Source organism: Rutidosis leptorrhynchoides, chromosome 1 (genome assembly GCF_046630445.1).
Source record: "Rutidosis leptorrhynchoides isolate AG116_Rl617_1_P2 chromosome 1, CSIRO_AGI_Rlap_v1, whole genome shotgun sequence".
In the NCBI taxonomy this organism is placed as follows: domain Eukaryota; kingdom Viridiplantae; phylum Streptophyta; class Magnoliopsida; order Asterales; family Asteraceae; genus Rutidosis; species Rutidosis leptorrhynchoides.
In genome coordinates this window covers 48747233-48768346 of record NC_092333.1, presented here as the reverse complement: position 1 = coordinate 48768346, position 21114 = coordinate 48747233, and the positions used below count along the sequence as shown (strand labels likewise).

At 38.7% G+C, this 21114-nt stretch overlaps 1 protein-coding gene across 1 annotated transcript in view; it reads left to right on the top strand.

Moving 5' to 3' along the window:
- The window catches only part of LOC139866424 (uncharacterized), a 42045-nt gene extending 20931 nt beyond the window's left edge, over positions 1 to 21114 (top strand). Inside the window, exons 2-11 of the mRNA XM_071854686.1 lie at positions 1949 to 2017; positions 10714 to 10800; positions 11931 to 11984; positions 18060 to 18272; positions 18418 to 18516; positions 19070 to 19231; positions 19314 to 19409; positions 19483 to 19536; positions 20284 to 20366; positions 21072 to 21114. Coding sequence (XP_071710787.1) covers positions 1949 to 2017; positions 10714 to 10800; positions 11931 to 11984; positions 18060 to 18272; positions 18418 to 18516; positions 19070 to 19231; positions 19314 to 19409; positions 19483 to 19536; positions 20284 to 20366; positions 21072 to 21114 — 960 coding nt within the window. The remainder of the gene's footprint in view (positions 1 to 1948; positions 2018 to 10713; positions 10801 to 11930; positions 11985 to 18059; positions 18273 to 18417; positions 18517 to 19069; positions 19232 to 19313; positions 19410 to 19482; positions 19537 to 20283; positions 20367 to 21071) is intronic.

The window sequence follows — 21114 nt, the reverse complement described above, 5'->3', positions numbered from 1 at the left end:
GTTTGATGATTTTATGAAGAAGATTGGTTTCTTAAGATGTGAAGCGGATCACTGTTGCTACTTGAAGAAACTCAAGTCTTCTTATATAATCTTATTGTTGTATGTTGATGACATGTTACTTGCAGGTTCCAACATGTCCGAAATTAACAAGTTAAAGGGATTACTTTCCCGTGAATTCGAGATGAAAGATCTTGGTGGTGCTAGGCAAATACTTGGCATGAGTATTGTGCGTGATCGTGTGAAAGGTACTCTATACTTGTCTCAATCCAAATATATTGAGAAAGTAGTAGAGAGGTTTAATATGGAGAATTCAAAAGCTCGTTCTATGCCTTTGGGTAGCACGATTAAGTTATCAAAAAGTCAATCACCAAAGACGGTAAAAGACAAAACGGATATAGAAAAGGTTCCATATGCATCGGCTGTGGGTAGTATTATGTATGCCATGGTTTGTACAAGACCCGATATTGCTCAAGCAGTGGGAGTTGTAAGTCGTTATATGTCTAATCCGGGGAAAGAGCATTGGGAAGCGGTTAAATGGTTGCTTCGTTATTTGAAAGGTACTTCTAATATGGGATTGTGTTTCTCCAAAAACAATCTTATACTTAGGGGTTATGCGGATGCTGATTTGGGTGGATGTGATGATTCGGGGAAAAGCACTACGGGTTATGTTTTCACAATAGGGAAGACGGCGGTTAGTTGGATCTCTCGACTACAAAAGAGTGTTGCTTTGTCAACTGCCGAGGCCGAATATATGGCTATTGCAGAAGCTTCTAAAGAGCTTGTTTGGTTGAAGAACTTCTTAGGTGAGTTGGGTAAAAGACAAGACTATTGCGTCTTGTATTGTGATAATCAAAGTGCAATACATCTTGGGAAGAATCCGGTGTTTCATAGTCGTACGAAACACATCAAGATAAGGTATCATTTTATTCGACAACATATAAATGATAGTACTTTATTATTGGAGAAAATTCTTGGTACGAAGAATCCTGCTGATATGTTTACTAAGGTTGTTATGACAGAGAAATTGAGGTTTTGCATTACCTCAATTGGTCTTCTAATGAATTGATGAGAGAAGACCCCAACTAGAGAATTAGAGAGTTAATGTTTCAATTCTAACAAGTAGTGTTGAAGACCTTGTATCGAAAGTCTGCTCATCCGAAGTATGTGTTGAGTGTGCGTGTCCCAAATGGAGTTTGGCGGTATAATGGTGGTTTAACGTTCTTGGTTAGATCGTTGATATTTTGGGTTGACGAAGGTTGGGTTTGTTCAAAGTCTCCAAGTGGGAGATTGTTGGAGATATGGAGAACTTTAAACAATTAGAGGGAAGATTTCAGGAAACTCACATGTAGCTTCCACGAAGTTGTTAGGAAACTCACATGTAGCTTCTACGAAGTTGTGAGAAAATTCACATGTAGCTTCCACGAAGCTGTCAGGAAACTCACATGTATCCTCCATGAAGTTTCAGGAAACTCACATGAAGCTTCAAGGAATTGTTTTTAGCTTACTCCTTAAACCATTCTATAAATAGACCATCTTGTAACTCATTGTAAACACACCACAAATATTCAGTAAATACATTCTCTAGTTGGTCCGTGGACTAAAGCAATCACAACGATTGCATATAACCACGTTATCTCTTGTGTAGATTTACAATTTTTGCACTTATAATCTTTCGTTCATTAAGTGGGTTAGTAATCTTGTAGAATTACTATCGGTGAGTGATCTTGTTGAATCACTTGCGTTGTTTTGGGTCCTAATATCCTTACATTTACAGTATGATTTCCCATCTTTGTTTTGTCTTTTTTTATTTTATTTTTTAGTTTTTGCAATTAACTGTAGTTTTGGTCATACTTAATTGTTACAGAAGAATGAAGCTTATGCATTTTACTATATTAGTCCTACATTATTATGACAATACACATATTTCTCATGAAAGTTGTATGTACAGAATCATTGTGTTCCAGCTAAACATGGTTTAAAAGATACTAATCAAATTCCCTCAGAGCAGTTTGTGAATGTAAGTAAGATTTTTGTAACACCCGTTTTCAGTTACTTGTTATTTCGAACGACATTCGAAATACGAGGCATGTAAGCGTATATTTGGATCCCAAATAAAGTTAGATTTGATGTTCTAAAACCTTACCATTGGATAGGAAATCTCATTACGTTTCCAACGATATTTGGTTCATCGAAAACGGAGTTACGGTCAAAAAGTTATGGCCAAAACAAGTTTGCTGAAGTTCAGATGAAACAGGCAAATGCCGCGGCGCGACCAGAAGGGCCACGGCGCGACAAATGCCTATTTTGAGGGTCAGAAAGCTTAAAAAAAGTGATCTAAAACCACCCTTTGGGCCACGGCGCGACAAACTGCTCCGCGGCGCGACAATAGGCACGTTCTGGTACTTTTCAGCCTTTTAATGAGTTAAATGAGGGGCAAAGTTGGTATTTCACTTATGGACGGATTTGTGGCTGTAATATCAGTTTTAGATCCACTTTTGGATCATTTTGACATCCATTCAAACACTCCCAATCTTAGAGAGAGAGAGATGAGTTTCTAGAGAGAGGAAGCTTGAGTTATGATGAAGATGGTGATTTTTGCCCAAATTGGAAGCGGGTTTTGGTTCTCCTTGGTGTTTCTAGCTACTAGAGCTCGTTTTGGTGCTTGAGGTAAACTCTAATCCGAATTGTAGTGTTTGATTTCTTGTTTGAGTTAGGGTTTGTGTTAGTTAGAGTTATAAACCCATTTTATTGTGAAATTTGGGGGTTTTGGGTTGATTGACATTTTGACCATGATTAGGCTTTGGTTTTGGGTGTAATCACTTAGTTTAGTGATTTTGGAAGCATTGGAACCCTTTTGGGTGTATTCGAGTTGACTAATTTTGAAATGGGTCAAAATTAGGGTTTATGTGTCAAAGTGGGTTTCGAGTGATGAAATTATGAGTTTGGGTCTTGCGTATGTTGGTTAAACCTTAGAACACTTGTATTGACTTGATTTTTGGGTGTAAACCCTAATCTAGGTCAAAATGGGTCGAATGGGTATTTTGGGTCAAGTGAGCTTGATTCGGTGTCAAACTAAGTTATGGGTCAAGATTTGATGAACCAAGTATATAAATGTTTGATTCAAGTGTTAAATGGTATTTTGGAAAGTTAGTCACTAGCCGTTAGTGATTAAAGATGTTTTTAGGACTTATGTCAAAATGGGTTGACTTAGATGGGTCAAATTTGGTAATGACTGTAATTTTGGATTAATTGGATGATAAGCAATTTTGGTTAAATTGTACTTGTTGGATGGGTCGGAATTACCACCCGTAGTGGTAATTGGTGAAGTCCACTTTATGTGTCTAAATGGGCGGTTTGTGGTGATAGGTGTAAACCCTTGGTTAAGGGTGTTGAAGTCGAATTCTCTCATAGAGAATGTATGTTGATTGTTTGTATATCTATATGCGTATTATAGGTAAAAGGTTTGCTCGGTTGCTTTTGGAGGCGATTTACGTTTATGACTTGTGCGGGCAATTCGAGGTGAGTGGAATAATTATGCGTGAACGTATATAATGTATTTATTTGTGTGGTATGAATGTGGAAGTGTCGCGGTGTTCAAGACACCACATTCTAGGTAACGAGTAGTATTGTCGCGGTGCTTAAGACACTACTCCTTGTGTAATTGACTTGTGGGATTGTCGCGGTGTTTAAGACACCACAATGTCGTGAGAGTGGAAGTGTCGCGGTGTTCAAGACACCACTCATTGTATTGAATGAAGTGTGGATTCGTCGCGGTGTTTAAGACGCCACATTGTTGTAAGGGTGAGTTAGTCGCGGTGTTTAAGACATCACCCGGGGGACTAGTGATTACGCGGTGTATAAGTAACACTAGTGGATGTTATGAACTCCAACGGACTTACATGTACCGTTCTCTTGTATACTTGGTTAACCATGGTTATTGTGTTGTAGTGTAGCATATGATAATGTTCGAGTTATATATATGCTATTGTTGTGCTAGCTTGTGGTATTGGAGGTTAATGGCTTTGTACTTGTGATGATAAGCTAATTGTGTTGCTAGCATGTATGCGGTATGTGAGTAAGTGTTTGCAAGTAGGTATATTATATATGTATGTGTATAATTATTGCATTCACTAGGCTTTATGCTTACCCCTCTCGTTGTTTACCTTTTTACAGGTATTTTGTAATGAAGCTAGCTAGTTGTTAGACTAGATGCATAGGAGCGCTTGGGCTCGACGGGGTAGCTTTTGGTTATATGGACGCGGATTGGGGATTTGGTAGTCTCCGGGATTATGCTCTTGGTATTGGGTTGGGTTATTGAGTCTTAACCCGTATTTCTTGTGATCGGGTCATTATTACAAATGATTTTGTAAAGTGTAATTTGTGTGCCAAGGGTCATGATAGATTGTTAAACGTATCCTTATGATGTTATGTTTCGATTAAAACAGAGTTGAAAATGTATTATATTAATGGGACCTAACTAAATAAAAAAAAAATGTACTCTGTTTTTGGTTAAATGGATTTGGGTTGTTACAAGTGGTATCAGAGCATAGTCTAAGGGAATTAGGTGACCTTGGAATAGGTGCCTAGTCTTAGACTTATTGATAGTGGTGCGTTAATTGCGGGACTTGTAGGATTACGGGTCAGATTGAGATTTGTTAGTGCCTTAGAGTAGGTGACTAACTAGGACTTGTGCTGGTCCAATGTGGAATTTTGTGGGGCCCTATTTCATGTGTAAATTAGTGCCTTAGATCGCTAGTGCCTAATGTAAGTAGGCAAACTTGGACGTTGTTTTAGTGATAGTCACCTAGGTTGTAGGTTGACTTGTTGTTGTGGTATACTTGTGTATGTTTATTATTATTGTATATTGGTGTATATATACAGGTATCTTTTGGTGCGGTGTCCTAGGGACGAATCTATTGGAGAGATTCGCATGTTTGGCTGTTTGAGTGATCAAGTTCACGGTAAGGACTTAGGTCATTCGGGTACTAGGAGTTATCGCATGTTATTTTATGTGAATGTTGCGTCAGTCCGGGAAAGTACCTTGCATGACCATGTGAAAATGGTAAGGTACGCATTTGTAATAGTGACCGATCACCATTATTACGAAAGTGTATTTTGACACCAAGCATGACATGACAAGTACCGAACGGAGGAAACGTGGCATGGTTGGGGTAGAACGGGACGTGTTAGGAATCTTTTATTGGTTCCTAGGATATAGTGGTCTCGAGTGATGTGCTTGTTGTCACGTCGAGTTCTTTACGAGTCGGGAAGTGTTACGCTGGATTCGGTTAGCTAAGGTGGGTGAGCAACTCACGAGTTTGGTGCGTGCTTAGCCACCCTAAGTAGTGGGTGCATTATTGAGATTGTAATTGGTTTTAGTTACCCATCGTAACTAGGATGACCGATTTACGCTTGCGTGTGTGCGACGAGGACTTGAATTCCGTAATGGAATGCAATAAGTCTAATGATTGTAGTTTTGAGTTACACTCGGTAGAGTGTGTGGTTATAGAATCGTGTTGGGATTCTTGTTGTGAGTCGCCTTGGAATTGGCGAATCGTGGAGTCGTTGGGTCGTTAAACTCATGGGAGTGGGACCCGTATGATGGTGATTGCGTTAGTGCGTTATGGATTGTAGGGTAACATTCCTAACGGAATATCCCTTGTAGTAGTGGTGTTATCGAGATGTAGAAGGGTGTAAGACTTGGTGTTCCCGAGCATCTCTTTAGTGTTAGATGAAGGGTTCGTGAGGCTATATCGTTTGGCCTTGTGGACTATTGTGGGTAGCGTGTGATCGCTAGGAATTTTCGATAAGACGATAAACCGTAAGGTTTGTCGGGTATGTATGACTCCAGGTCATTATTATAGAGAGACGGGTGACATCGGGCGTATGGAACCTAAAGGTCGAGTTTCTAAAATTCGGTTGATTGTGGTGGGAGTCTGCATGACACGGCGTCAGGTGCCTTCTTATACCTGCTAGTGTAATGTTCAACTCCGGTGATGGTGTGATCACTTTGTGCTTAGGGTGCTTGTGAGATACCCTTTGGAAGCATCGAAGATTTTAAATAGTGATCGACGGGTGATAGTAATTCGACGGTTGCAAAAGTCGAAGTTTAGGAGCATTGCAGTAAATACTTCTTATGAAGTGGCAGATGAGCGAATCTTGTTGCTCTTATGTGATGGACGAGTAAGGATGACCGGTGATCCGGTGATGGGCTTAATGGTCGATTAGGTCGAAGGTTATGATGAAGCGTTGATATTGCGGTCGATGCAATTATTGTGTCGGATTGGTCACTCTTCCCCATGAGAGTGAGTAATTGTTGATAATGGTTCGTTGCGTAGAAGGTCGGGTGATCTCGACTGAGATGCACGAATGATTTATCGGAGTGGCATATGCCTAGTCATAGAGGCGTGTGTGGGACTTTGGTGGAGTTCGCTTTGCGAACGATGAAGAGCTATAAATTATGATTTGTGGTATGACGGTGCGATGTCGTCGCGTGTACGACGTCTCAAGTGATAGTACATGTCGGCTCTAAGAGCCTAAAGTGAATTTGCAGTGATTTGATGTTTATGACCAACGGTGAGAATGGTCAGGTATGACGTGAAATTACAATTCCGCGGGATGTTATCATCTTGGCGGTGAGAATGGAGAGATAAATCCTAAGTGGGGGAGTTTTTACTGCCGCCCGAGGAATATCCGGTGGTGTTAGATCAAGTGAAGCGTAAGTCTTCTTGTATAAGGTGGTCGTGTAGTACCAAGTGCGGTATGAGACCAAGTGTGAAGTTTGATATCACGGAAGTGAGAGAATGTAACTGTTATTGCAGGTGCTCTCGTGATATAAATTTGGGTTGGTGTGAAACTCGAATAGTACTGTCGAGTGAGTACGAGTTCGAGATGGTGGCGAATACTGTATTTTCCCTGTCGGGAAACGTGATCGTGAGGATTTTCGGTGGATTATTCCACTTTGTGGATGGTTATGAGGCGGGGAGTGCCAGTTCTCATTGTCTCACGTCGAGACACGCGGTTGTTGTTTATTTACGAGAGTGTGTTCCCTAGTGATGTGACCTGTTGGTTGTATCGAAATGGCGAAGCCATCCTCAATGGACGGTCTATGTAGGAGGATTCACCCGGCGTTGGTGAATATTTTGTGGGTCGTGTGGCGAATTGCGAATTGTTATGTTGATAATTCGCTGCTGACGGGATTCTAGTACACGAATAGTTTCCATGATAGTACTAGGAAGCCATTGTGTATGGTTGTGTTGTAGGGTCTAAGGGAGAAACCTTGTGTCGAGTGTTGATATTTTGTCTAAATCGTGGTGTATTATTGTCGTCCTGGATTAATCCAGTGACGGATGGTCATGCGTGGATCGATTGGTGGGAAAGTGGTGCTCCTAAGTGATTATTTTGGGGTTACCGAAATTTATTCGTTGAAGGAATGACCCAGTTGTGGAGCCGGAGGAATTTGGTACTCGGTCCAGAGAGTGTTCATGAATGACCGGTTGACTAGTACGTTTATGAACCGATGGAGCACGGAGTTTCAAGGAAGCATGAATCCTTCTCGATTGGGAATAATGCAAGACATGGTTCACGACGTGGTGGATTTAGTAGATCGCTTTGGGTGATATAGTTATGGATACAGCTTATTACGTGTTGTAGCCGAGAAAACTTGAAGGGATATGTGGTGTTGTACGTATTTTCCTAAATAGAAATTATGGACATTGAGTGTATGAAATATCGCATGTTGCGGTAGTGCACGCTAGTGATTATTAGCGTGTGGTGAGATCTTAAAATTCACAGTAGATGTTATGGATGTCGGGCTTGGTTGTGTTCCGTAGGATCGTGAGGCGTGATGACGAAGGTTATCGGTGATATGCTCTACTTTTAAGACGATTGTGAAGTGTATGGTACGAGGATACTCGGCGTAGGAGCAAACGGTTGCAGTTGTTTTGACTCGAGGGTTGATTACCCGATATTGTTGTTAAATGTTGAGTCAGTGCACGAAGCGAGAATTCGGGTGCGTGATTACTACATGTGTGACTTCGCGTTGGAAGCGAAAATGTTCGAGGGAGAAGTTCTTATCTTCTAGTGTTGGTGCGGATCACGAGGACGTGATCCAATTTAAGTGGGGGAGAGTTGTAACACCCGTTTTCAGTTACTTGTTATTTCGAACGACATTCGAAATACGAGGCATGTAAGCGTATATTTGGATCCCAAATAAAGTTAGATTTGATGTTCTAAAACCTTACCATTGGATAGGAAATCTCATTACGTTTCCAACGATATTTGGTTCATCGAAAACGGAGTTACGGTCAAAAAGTTATGGCCAAAACAAGTTTGCTGAAGTTCAGATGAAACAGGCAAATGCCGCGGCGCGACCAGAAGGGCCACGGCGCGACAAATGCCTATTTTGAGGGTCAGAAAGCTTAAAAAAAGTGATCTAAAACCACCCTTTGGGCCACGGCGCGACAAACTGCTCCGCGGCGCGACAATAGGCACGTTCTGGTACTTTTCAGCCTTTTAATGAGTTAAATGAGGGGCAAAGTTGATATTTCACTTATGGACGGATTTGTGGCTGTAATATCAGTTTTAGATCCACTTTTGGATCATTTTGACATCCATTCAAACACTCCCAATCTTAGAGAGAGAGAGATGAGTTTCTAGAGAGAGGAAGCTTGAGTTATGATGAAGATGGTGATTTTTGCCCAAATTGGAAGCGGGTTTTGGTTCTCCTTGGTGTTTCTAGCTACTAGAGCTCGTTTTGATGCTTGAGGTAAACTCTAATCCGAATTGTAGTGTTTGATTTCTTGTTTGAGTTAGGGTTTGTGTTAGTTAGAGTTATAAACCCATTTTATTGTGAAATTTGGGGGTTTTGGGTTGATTGACATTTTGACCATGATTAGGCTTTGGTTTTGGGTGTAATCACTTAGTTTAGTGATTTTGGAAGCATTGGAACCCTTTTGGGTGTATTCGAGTTGACTAATTTTGAAATGGGTCAAAATTAGGGTTTATGTGTCAAAGTGGGTTTCGAGTGATGAAATTATGAGTTTGGGTCTTGCGTATGTTGGTTAAACCTTAGAACACTTGTATTGACTTGATTTTTGGGTGTAAACCCTAATCTAGGTCAAAATGGGTCGAATGGGTATTTTGGGTCAAGTGAGCTTGATTCGGTGTCAAACTAAGTTATGGGTCAAGATTTGATGAACCAAGTATATAAATGTTTGATTCAAGTGTTAAATGGTATTTTGGAAAGTTAGTCACTAGCCGTTAGTGATTAAAGATGTTTTTAGGACTTATGTCAAAATGGGTTGACTTAGATGGGTCAAATTTGGTAATGACTGTAATTTTGGATTAATTGGATGATAAGCAATTTTGGTTAAATTGTACTTGTTGGATGGGTCGGAATTACCACCCGTAGTGGTAATTGGTGAAGTCCACTTTATGTGTCTAAATGGGCGGTTTGTGGTGATAGGTGTAAACCCTTGGTTAAGGGTGTTGAAGTCGAATTCTCTCATAGAGAATGTATGTTGATTGTTTGTATATCTATATGCGTATTATAGGTAAAAGGTTTGCTCGGTTGCTTTTGGAGGCGATTTACGTTTATGACTTGTGCGGGCAATTCGAGGTGAGTGGAATAATTATGCGTGAACGTATATAATGTATTTATTTGTGTGGTATGAATGTGGAAGTGTCGCGGTGTTCAAGACACCACATTCTAGGTAACGAGTAGTATTGTCGCGGTGCTTAAGACACTACTCCTTGTGTAATTGACTTGTGGGATTGTCGCGGTGTTTAAGACACCACAATGTCGTGAGAGTGGAAGTGTCGCGGTGTTCAAGACACCACTCATTGTATTGAATGAAGTGTGGATTCGTCGCGGTGTTTAAGACGCCACATTGTTGTAAGGGTGAGTTAGTCGCGGTGTTTAAGACATCACCCGGGGGACTAGTGATTACGCGGTGTATAAGTAACACTAGTGGATGTTATGAACTCCAACGGACTTACATGTACCGTTCTCTTGTATACTTGGTTAACCATGGTTATTGTGTTGTAGTGTAGCATATGATAATGTTCGAGTTATATATATGCTATTGTTGTGCTAGCTTGTGGTATTGGAGGTTAATGGCTTTGTACTTGTGATGATAAGCTAATTGTGTTGCTAGCATGTATGCGGTATGTGAGTAAGTGTTTGCAAGTAGGTATATTATATATGTATGTGTATAATAATTGCATTCACTAGGCTTTATGCTTACCCCTCTCGTTGTTTACCTTTTTACAGGTATTTTGTTATGAAGCTAGCTAGTTGTTAGACTAGATGCATAGGAGCGCTTGGGCTCGAAGGGGTAGCTTTTGGTTATATGGACGCGGATTGGGGATTTGGTAGTCTCCGGGATTATGCTCTTGGTATTGGGTTGGGTTATTGAGTCTTAACCCGTATTTCTTGTGATCGGGTCATTATTACAAATGATTTTGTAAAGTGTAATTTGTGTGCCAAGGGTCATGATAGATTGTTAAACGTATCCTTATGATGTTATGTTTCGATTAAAACAGAGTTGAAAATGTATTATATTAATGGGACCTAACTAAATAAAAAAAAAATGTACTCTGTTTTTGGTTAAATGGATTTGGGTTGTTACAATTTTATTCAGTTGTACCTGTCATAATATCTTATATACATGTCTATTTATAGTGTCTTGTGATTTAATATCATATATATAGATACATCCACAAGTTCCGAACCCTTCAGATCTACCGAAACACGAGTTACCTCACACTTATCATATCTTCCCATCGTTGTTTGAGAGTGTAAGTGACATTTACTTAATTTTAATGTAACACCCTAGGTAAAACGTTCCCCGTAGCATGATATTGTCCGCTTTGCAGAGATAGGGACGTAACCTTGTCTCCCCCGTAGGTTGCTCACGGATTTTTCTTGGCGACCAAACACGGCGAGCACTTTCCCAGGAGGTCATCCATCCTGGTAGTGCTCTCGCCTGAGCACGCTTAACTGCAGAGTTCTCATGGGATCTGCTGCGCTTGTGGTCCCAAAACGCGTCATGCTAGGAAAGGTCTCCACACCCTTATAAGGCATGTTTCGTTCCCCTCTCCAACCGATGTGGGACGGATGTAACACGGATGTTACAATCCTCCCCCCTAATGGGACACAGCGTCCTCGCTGTGCACGTTTGGTCCGGGGCCTGGCTCTGATACCAATCTGTAACGTCCTCCCAATAGGGTCTGGAAGGAACGTCACTAATATCAAAACATACCAACATATTATAATAAACGAGAACAATACTAAATGATGAATTTAACTTTAATGAGTACGCAGCGGAAAATGAAATATCGTTACAATGACAGGAATAACAATATCGTAAATGTTCACATGCAGAAGTAATAAATGCGATATCTCTTGATCTTATGTCCAAGTAGCATCACATAAGCAGTAAGTATAAGAGCTTGAATCAAACAGTACCTGAGACAAAACATGCTAAAGTGTCAACCAAAAAGGTTGAGTGAAGTTCATAGGTTTAACAAAAAATTTGTCGTTGTTTTAGACCACAAGATTTAGTTTGTAAAGTTGATCTCCCGCAGGATCAAAAAGTTATGCCAATGCGTGATATTTAGACTAAACGTTCAAGTTTATATACTTAGTTAAATTATTTCAAATTATATAAATTAATAATATATTATTTATTTAAGCGTACATTGTTGACTAAAAATTACTATTCGGTCAATATTTAATTGTATATAACAACCCTTAATACATATAGTCAGCCATATAACTCTAGGGTTAATTCAGTAATTTAGAAGTCGAAAAGTAAAAGTTGTTACATTTAATGTCTTTCCCCTATACCTTTTTGACATATCTGAGCAAATTCAAAAAACTTCTAGGGTCTAAGACGATAAGATACATATTGGTCAACCAAATATAGGTACGGAAGCTAGCCGATATTAATATTAATGGAACTTCAAAGGCGCTAGATGAAGTAAGATCCTTTCTTTTCTATTTATGTGTTTGTTAGATGATTTAATAAATAACTGTATTTGAGACTTCATGTTATAAGTTTTGTGGATAAGTAATTTTTAGATGAACTATATAATTTACCTTACACAAATAATCAATTTCTGTTTTTTATACTTGTGTTCCAAATTAAGTTCGACACTATTTCATACTTTCACCACGGTCACAAATCAGCTTATTGGTATAACCCGTGTTTTTTCATCGTTTCGTCTTTGTTGTTGGCGATTGTTGTTGTACTCTTAGGGTTTCACTACGTTGCTGCTTTTTACTTGGAATTCTGCTTATTTTTGAACGCTGTTTAGTTGATGTTGGGGTTTTGGTACTCTGCATTTGTGCTTCTTCACGTAGAAAGGTATTTGTGCCTAGATCCGATTCATAGCTATCAAAAATCCCAAAACAAATCATGATCAACTCCAACATCAGATGCTCTAGATCCGATTCATAGCTAGATCCGATTCATAGCTAGATCCTCTCACGACTACATCGGCTCAGCAACATATCAAATCAGGTTTGTTTCTTCCCCAATTCTGTTCTGCCGGTAACCGAAAACCACCACCGGCTACCACCATCTCGATATCATTTATCTGGTTCCAGACGATTTCCATGTGGTCTTTGGCTTAATCAGATAACGCCACCCTTTTTCTCACCAATGCCCACCAACTGTTCGACCAATTGCCCAGCTGGCCTGAAACTTTGCAACGATGGTTCAGATTGGGGTTTTGGCTTGAATTAGAAGGATGGTGTAACTAGAGATCATTTCAGGTTACTTGATACACTCACGTTTGCCCCGGAATATTACTATTCAAAGATGCAGTTTAGAGTTTAGTACGTTTCTTTCTCCGATCATCATGCCTACCAAAGACGATCACATCAACACAGCTAAGCTTGCCACTACGTTGTTTATTTCGAATTTTCCTCCTGAATTCGGAATTCATGATCTACGCAACCTGTGTAAGCAATACGGAACATTACTTGACGTTTACATCGCTGGAAAGCGTACTAAACAAGGTTGCAGGTTCGCTTTTGTTCGTTTCTTAAGAGTGGAAAACATTCGTTCACTTGAACTAAAACTATCGTCGATCTGGATTGGTAATTTTCATCTCTTTGCGGCTAAAGCAAGACACAGTCGTGATGAGATTATCAAACGTAAGGTTCAATCGACAACAAAAGCAGATCAACCAATTAAATTCCTCTCTAGGGTTCCGACTTCCAATGATTTCCCTCCGCTCACCGGTCATTCGTACGCATCGAAACTTTCTGGTAACCCCAAACCCTTGCAAAATACTACTATCGCAAAAACCATTGAAATTTTGGATGACGAATTGGTCCATTCAAAAGATACCCCGATTTTGCTATTTGCGAAGATTGCTAATCCAAGTCTAATTCCTCATTTGAAACGGATCTGGAACATTGAAGGTTTTATTAATCTTGACATCCATCATATGGGTGGCTCCTGGGTAGAGGTAATTTTTCCTTGTTTAGAAGCTAAGAAAGCTTTCACACTAAATGCTACCATTCTGTCTTACATAGATGAATGGAATGACTTCGACGAACTTTTTACTATCTCTGAACGTGCCATATGCTTAGACATCATTGGCTTACCTGCATGTGCTTGGACAGAAGGGGCATTTAAAAAAATCGCTCTCCTCTTCGACTATAACTCTTTCACCCTGAATCAAAATGAGGTTGATAAGATTTGTCTTATAACCAAGAAATTAGAGTTTATACATGAAGTTGTTTCAATCAAAATTAAGAAAAAGTGGTACAAAGTTCTTGTCACTGAATCATGCACTTGGAATCCCAATATCATAGATCTCGAAAAAGAGGAGTCTACAGATAATTCCTTCATTGTGTCCGATGAGGAAAATGTTAATGAAGATGATGTTTCTGAATCAAGCTTTTTTGAGGATACACCACCGCCACCTCCCCCAGTTCACCCGGTTGAAACATATATGGTTGAAAAAGAGCAAGTAGCTGATCAATCCAAATCTCATGTATCAGAAAGCCCCATTCATACCCAGCCTTTAAACGATAAAAAAGATTCTGATGCTGCCTCAAGTAATGCGGAATCGAAGAAAAATGAGACATTTTCTGAATCATTGTCAAATCCTCCCGGATTTACCGGTACTCGACCCCATTCTTCACTAAATAGCTCTGCTTCATATGCTGCAAAAAACAAAGTATACGAGGATTTCATGACTATGGGAAAAGCTTTGGGTTATGATGTTCACAAAACTTCTAGCAATCTCACTAAAGTTCTTTTGAGTATGCGCGGTTTCAACACAATTTAATGAATTTCATGTCAATAAACATTGGAGGCGGTATTACTTTTAGCAATAAACAAAGCTGGATAAGTAATCTCTGTAAAACTCATAAAATTACGGTGTTAGGAATTCAGGAAACAAAACACCTCTCTCCCAATCACATGGCCATTAAATCTCTATGGGGTAATTTTCATTTCAAGTTTGCTTCGTCTAGTGCATCGGGCCGATCGGGTGGTATCATTACCTTATGGGATCCTCATATCTTCCTTAGTAAGAGGGTATTATCTTTTGCTAATGTCCTTATTGTGGAAGGATCTTTTCATGCTGCTCCAGATCCTTGTTTCCTCATTAATATATATGCTCCCCAATCCAAATCTGGTAAAAAACGAATCTGGGATTATCTTCATAACTTCATCGCCGCAAATCAAGGCGACTTTATCCTTTTTGGCGACTTCAATGCAGTTAGATACCCACACGAAAGATATGGGTCTCGTTTCAGTGTATCTGTAGCTGATGATCTTAACAGTTTCATTAACGACTCTGGGTTAATCGATGTTCCTCTTGGCGGCCGAGATTTCACCAGATTCAACAAATCTTGTACTCAACGTGCCAAACTTGATCGCTTCTTGATTTCAAGTGGTTTCCTTAACCGATTCCCTGACATGGTAGGCACGATTCATTCCAATCTTTGGTCAGACCATTGTCCAATCACTTTAACTAAAGACTCTTCGGACTATGGTCCCATTCCTTTTAAATTGTTTCATTCCTGGTTTAATCATGATGGGTTCGACGATATTGTCAAAACGGTCTGGAACGATGGTAATCACACTTTTCATTCGAACCATCAAATCAATTTTAAGAACAAGTTAAAGCATGTTAAAGATTCATTGAAAGTTTGGACCAAGGATCAAAGATTGAAAGCAGAAGGGGAAAAGAAGTCTATCCTCGAAAAAATTTCAGCCATCGATGCTCAGATCGATCACGGCATGTCGTCTTCGACTTTGGCTCAAGACAGATCCAACGCTATCTTTAATCTTCATCGCATTGAGCAAGACGAAAAGGCGAATATAGCTCAAAAAAACCGCAAAATTTACCACAGTCTCGGGGATGAAAACTCTTCCTTCTTTCATTCGGCCATAAATAGAAAACGAAAGAAAATGCAAGTTACGGGCATTATGAATCACGGTACATGGACGACTGACTCGATGCAAGTTAAGTCAATTTTTCTCGATTCATTTGTTAATAAATTTAAGAAACAGGAGTGTTTTACTATTAATTCTCCGAGTCACCACTTTAAGAAAATATCTGGAGAGGATGCAAACTTTCTGATTTCTGATTTTACGGATAATGAAATTAAAGATGCTGTGTGGTCTTGTGGTTGTGAGAAATCTCCGGGTCCGGACGGATTTTCTTTTAAATTTGTCAAGCACTTTTGGGATCTCATTAATAGAGACGTACACGATATGGTGAGTAGTTTCCACTCCTCTTGCGCAATCCCTGTTGGTTGCAATGCATCATTTTTTTCGCTTATCCCTAAGAAGACTAATCCAATTCACACAAACGACTATCGTCCTATTAGTCTCATTGGAATTCAATACAAGATCATAGCCAAGATTTTGGCTAATCGATTAGCCTCGGTTATTAACGGTGTCATCAGCCCTGAACAAACTGCTTATGTAAAAGGTAGACAAATTCTTGACGGTCCTTTAATCATTAATGAGCTTGTTGATTGGTGTAAGAAAAAAAAGAAGAAAACATTGCTCTTTAAAGTGGACTTTGAAAAAGCTTTTGACTCAATTAATTGGGAGTACATTTTCTCTATGATGTACTTTATGGGCTTTCACCCAAAATGGGTTGCTTGGATTCGTGCTTGTCTTGTCTCTTCAAGGGCATCCATTCTCGTTAACGGCAGCCCCACTTGTGAATTTCCAATTGAAAGGGGTCTTCGTCAAGGAGACCCTCTATCTCCTTTCCTTTTCATCATCGGTATGGAAGGTCTCCAAGCAGCTATTAGGGATGCTTCGAGTGCAACTCTATATTCGGGTATCAGTGTGGGTAACTCTCTGAATCAGGTTACTATTTATAACTGCCTTTTCGCCGATGACGTTCTCTTTGTAGGCGAATGGACAGATTCTAATGCTCATAACTTGTTATCCATCCTTGCTTGCTTTTTTACCGTCTCAGGTTTAAAGATTAATCTTCAAAAATGTTCTCTATTTGGTTTGGGTGTTAGTTCAAATGAGATTACCAGGATGGCAAATATTATGGGTTGCTCGACTTCTACCATTCCTTTTACTTTCCTTGGCATCCCCATCGGCAAAAACATGAACCGAATTGAAAGCTGGAATCCTATTATTGACAAAGTGAAAAACCGCTTATCTTCTTGGAAAGTCAACCTTCTATCATTTGGAGGAAGACTTACATTGATTAAGTCGGTTCTGGGATCTCTCGGAACATACTACATGTCTTTGTTTAAAGCCCCTACAACAGTGATCAAACAAACTTGAATCTCTTCGGGCTTCCTTTTTTTGGGGTGGAAAAGATCAATCACACAAGATTCATTGGGTAAGTTGGAATCTCATTCTTAATCCAAAAGATAAAGGGGGTCTATCGGTGGCGAGTCTTAAATCTTTGAACCTAGCTTTAATCTACAAATGGCGATGGCGATTGGTTAATAATAGTGATGCTTGTTGGGCCAAAATCATCGACGCCATTCATGGTCAAAGTCACGGAGGCAATCTCATCCGCGCATATAATGCTTCTGGTACTTGGAGCAACATCGTTAAATGCATTGCATTAATCCACGAGAATAACTATTTTACTGCTGATCGTTTATCTCTCAAAGTGGGTAACGGCTTTAAAGCATCCTTCTGGCTTGGCCCGTGGCTTTCTAATATCACGCTTGCTACTAGTTACCCTCGTCTCTTTGCTTTAGAAACTGATCGTTACTGCTCAGTCGCTTCCAGGTTCACAAATGGCAATTGGTGTTGGTCTTGGCGACGTCCTCCGAGAGGAGGTGTGGAAGCTAGTCAACTGACAGATTTGTGTAATGCTCTTCAACCCACCTCTCTCTCTTCCATGTCCGACTATTGGGTTTGGGAAAATCCGCCTTTCAACGAATACACCGTATCAAAAGCAAGACGATTAATCGAAAATCAAATCTCTTTCTCAAGCCAAGTATCCTCCATGTGGTGCAAAACAGTCCCTATAAAAACTAATATCTTCATTTGGCGCCTTAATATCGATCGTCTTCCTACAATCAGTAACCTTAATCAAAGAGACATATTCGTTGAAAGAGATTGTTGCCCTCTTTGTGACGTTTCTGAAGAATCGCGAAACCACCTCTTCATCAGATGCGACACTAGCCACCAAATTTGGTGCAAGATTGGCACCTGGCTTGACATCTCTATTCCCCTCATGGATTCTGTCGAAGACTTATGGTCATGGATCCACTCAATTCCGCATACTGTAACAAACGCTTCATTGTTAATGTGGTGGCAATCTCGACCCTTTGGCACATTTGGAAGCTCAGGAACGGAATCATCTTCAAAGACCATAACACAAGGAAATCTTACGTTTTTGATTATATTGTTTTGTCGTCTTTTAATTGGATTTATTCGAGGTACCATAAGTCCTCACTTAACTGGACTACGTGGTTACACTCGCCTTTGTATTCCTTGTAACTTTTCCTTAGCTTCTAGCTAAGTTTTTTTTTATATATATTGCCGTTCCAAAAAAAAATTTCTGTTTTTTATCTTTCTTTTTTTTTTTGTCAGAATGTTGCATGTAACCCAAATAAGGAAACTCAGATGCAAAGAATGGGTAATCAGCAGCAAGCTATGCAAACGGGTCATGCAGCTTATCATAATGCAACGGGTCGTCCAGCTGGCAAGCAAGTACTGATGTTTGCTCTTCTGCTCCATGTTATAGAACCACAACTTGATAAAGACAGGGCTATGCAACTTCAGGGTCTCTACGCTCGTTTAAGGGTATAATTTATATATGCAAACTCTTTATCATTATTATTAATATAATTATTATTCTTGTTTATGTCTTCATTGTGTTATTTATTACTCGTATTTACTTTGTCTGTCAACCCATCAATGATGCTGAATGATTTTATGTTATATGCAGAACAATAATATTAACAGAGAAGAATTTGTTCGCCACATGAGAACTCTTGTTGGAGATCATATGCTTAAGATGGCAGTTTTGAAGTTACAATATGGGCAGGTAAATTTGCTTTTAGGTGTTCATTTTGGTATATTTCTTTTTTTAAACCTCAAAGTAGGCTCAATAACCACGGCAGTCTTTAAGTTACACATATATTTTTTTTCAAACAAGTTGTGTGTGTGTGTGTGTGTGTGTGTGTGTGTGAACTAACTAACCTTCAAGAATAATGATCTTCCATGATATTATTAATGAAGAATATGAGTTCTAGTTCTACTTTAGTACACATATTTCTCATGTAAGTTGAATATACAGAACCATGTTTAAGTTTGATTATTTCTGATAAAATTATTAATCAAGATTGGAGGTGGCAAAATGATCGGGTCGGATAAAGGCCAAGACATGTCATCGTCAAAACTTGTAAATTTCTTTTCTTCGATTCAAAATGTATTAGGTCGGGTGGGTTCACAATAAATGTATTTTTTTTTTTTATCTTTTTATTTGCAGCTATAAAAATCATAAAAATAATATTGTTTCAGATAGTGGTAATCAAATTTTCTTGAATAAGTTAAGACGTTGTATGCATTAGTGATTTTTAACTGAGTTTTGCGCACAGTTGGAAGTTGTGAAGCTGCCATCTCCAAGTGTTGGTTCAAGCATAGCTAAAAGACCGAAATCGGCATATAATATGCCTTTTTCAATGCTGTTTGAAGCTGTTTCTAATAAAGTAGCTCCAAATGATATGAAATTACTCCGTACTTTTTATGAATCATTTAGGGTAAGTAACCATTGATAAATAACCTATACCTACTATATGTATATGTATGCACAATAAGTGCTCACATTATAGTTGTACTTAGGCAAATAAAATGCTCCGGGAAGACTTTATAAAGAAGTTGAGATCCGTCGTTGGGGATCAGCTACTAAGGTCTACATTATCCGTTCCCCAGAACAAGGTTTGATTCAATTGGCTTTTTTGATCTTTTTTTGTCTTGTTAGTTTTGTTAAGAGTTGCTCTTTATTAAATAGGCAGGCTTTGTAATGGTTCAAAATGGGCAGGTCTTGGTACCGGCAGATCTGCCTGTAATAGTTGCCTCAATACATTTAATGTTAGAGTGTAATTAATAGTTGCAACGTCTACTTTTTAGTAACGGTTCTTCAATTTTGAATAAAACCAAATAGGAGATATATCTTTTCAAATTATGCTTGAACCAATTTATTTCAAACTTGCTCGCATAAAGGCCAAGACATGTCAGTGTCAAAACTTGTAAATTTCTTTTCTCCGATTAAAAATGGATTAGGTCGGGTGGGTTGACAATAAATGTATTTTTTTTTTATTCTTTTTATTTGCAAGTATAAAATCATAAAAATAATATTGTTTTAGATAGTGGTAGTCAAATTTTCTTGAATAAAGTAAAATGGTTTTGAGACGTTGTAAGCAATAGAAGTCATTCAGGGTGATTTTAAAGCTTAATTTCAACCAATCTGAATTTTTTGCTTTTGCTACCCCATCTGACCCATTAAAGATGTAATAGAACTTAACCTGATAGGACCCATAAATAGATAGGTCAAAATCGGCATTGCTAATCATGATCATCTTCCGCTACATACAAAACAGTTAATGTTGGACGAAACAATGGTTAGTTGGTGGCTATTGGAGAATATGACTGAACTTAATTATGCAGGATATGTGACTTTATTGTATTATGAAATACGTAGTCATAAACACACATAATTATCTTTATCTATTATGATCATTATATATTCATAAGCAAGTAAACATTCATTAATTATCTTTATCTATTATGAATTTATGATTATATCATGCAGAGAAAGAAATCAGTTGTCGAGCGTTCTGTCCGAGCTAAACCAGTCGACAGACAGTTGATGGAAGTTCAAACTAATTTGACAAAGTAAGATTCTTTGTTTATTAGATGAATTTTATGATATACTTTATATAAATATTCAATGCTGAAGTAATTATTATGTTGTTTTTGATTAAATCTTGACCCTATGTCAAATTAAGAAAAAATGTGGATATGATTAATCTGATAATAAAAATCAGACATATTAGGAGATGGCAGAATGAGCGGACCGGGAAGATCTTTCAAAACCCAAAGATGTCTCTGTCACAAAACAGTTAGATATTTTCATCGTATCAAAACGGATTGGATCAAGTGGGTTGACAAAGAACACCTCTTTTCTGTTTCTTTTCTTTTTTTTTTTTTTAAAATGAAGTAATAATATCAAATATTATTAAAGGTTGTCACATTGAAAGTTAATTAGGGTGATTTTCATATAGTTTAGCCCATTTGATTATTCTTTTCACCTATTAGGCCCATTTAAGATATACTGAACCGGGAATAACCCATACCTAAGTGGATCAAAATTGACATCAGCAACCATGATCTTCAATTTGTGCTCTACTAATTTACTGCTACAGATAGTTAATGTTTAGATGGAGCAATTATAAAGCGATTTGAGGAAAACATGACTGACCTTATAAACCAATTTTTGCATTAAGTAGTTAACAAAATATCTTTTAGGTTTCTAAGTTTGAAACCTTATACGCTTTTTAATTGGACCTTCATTAATGATCTTTTATGTTATACTTATAGGTATGGAAACCAGTTTACAGCCTTGCGCAGGAGTCAACAATAA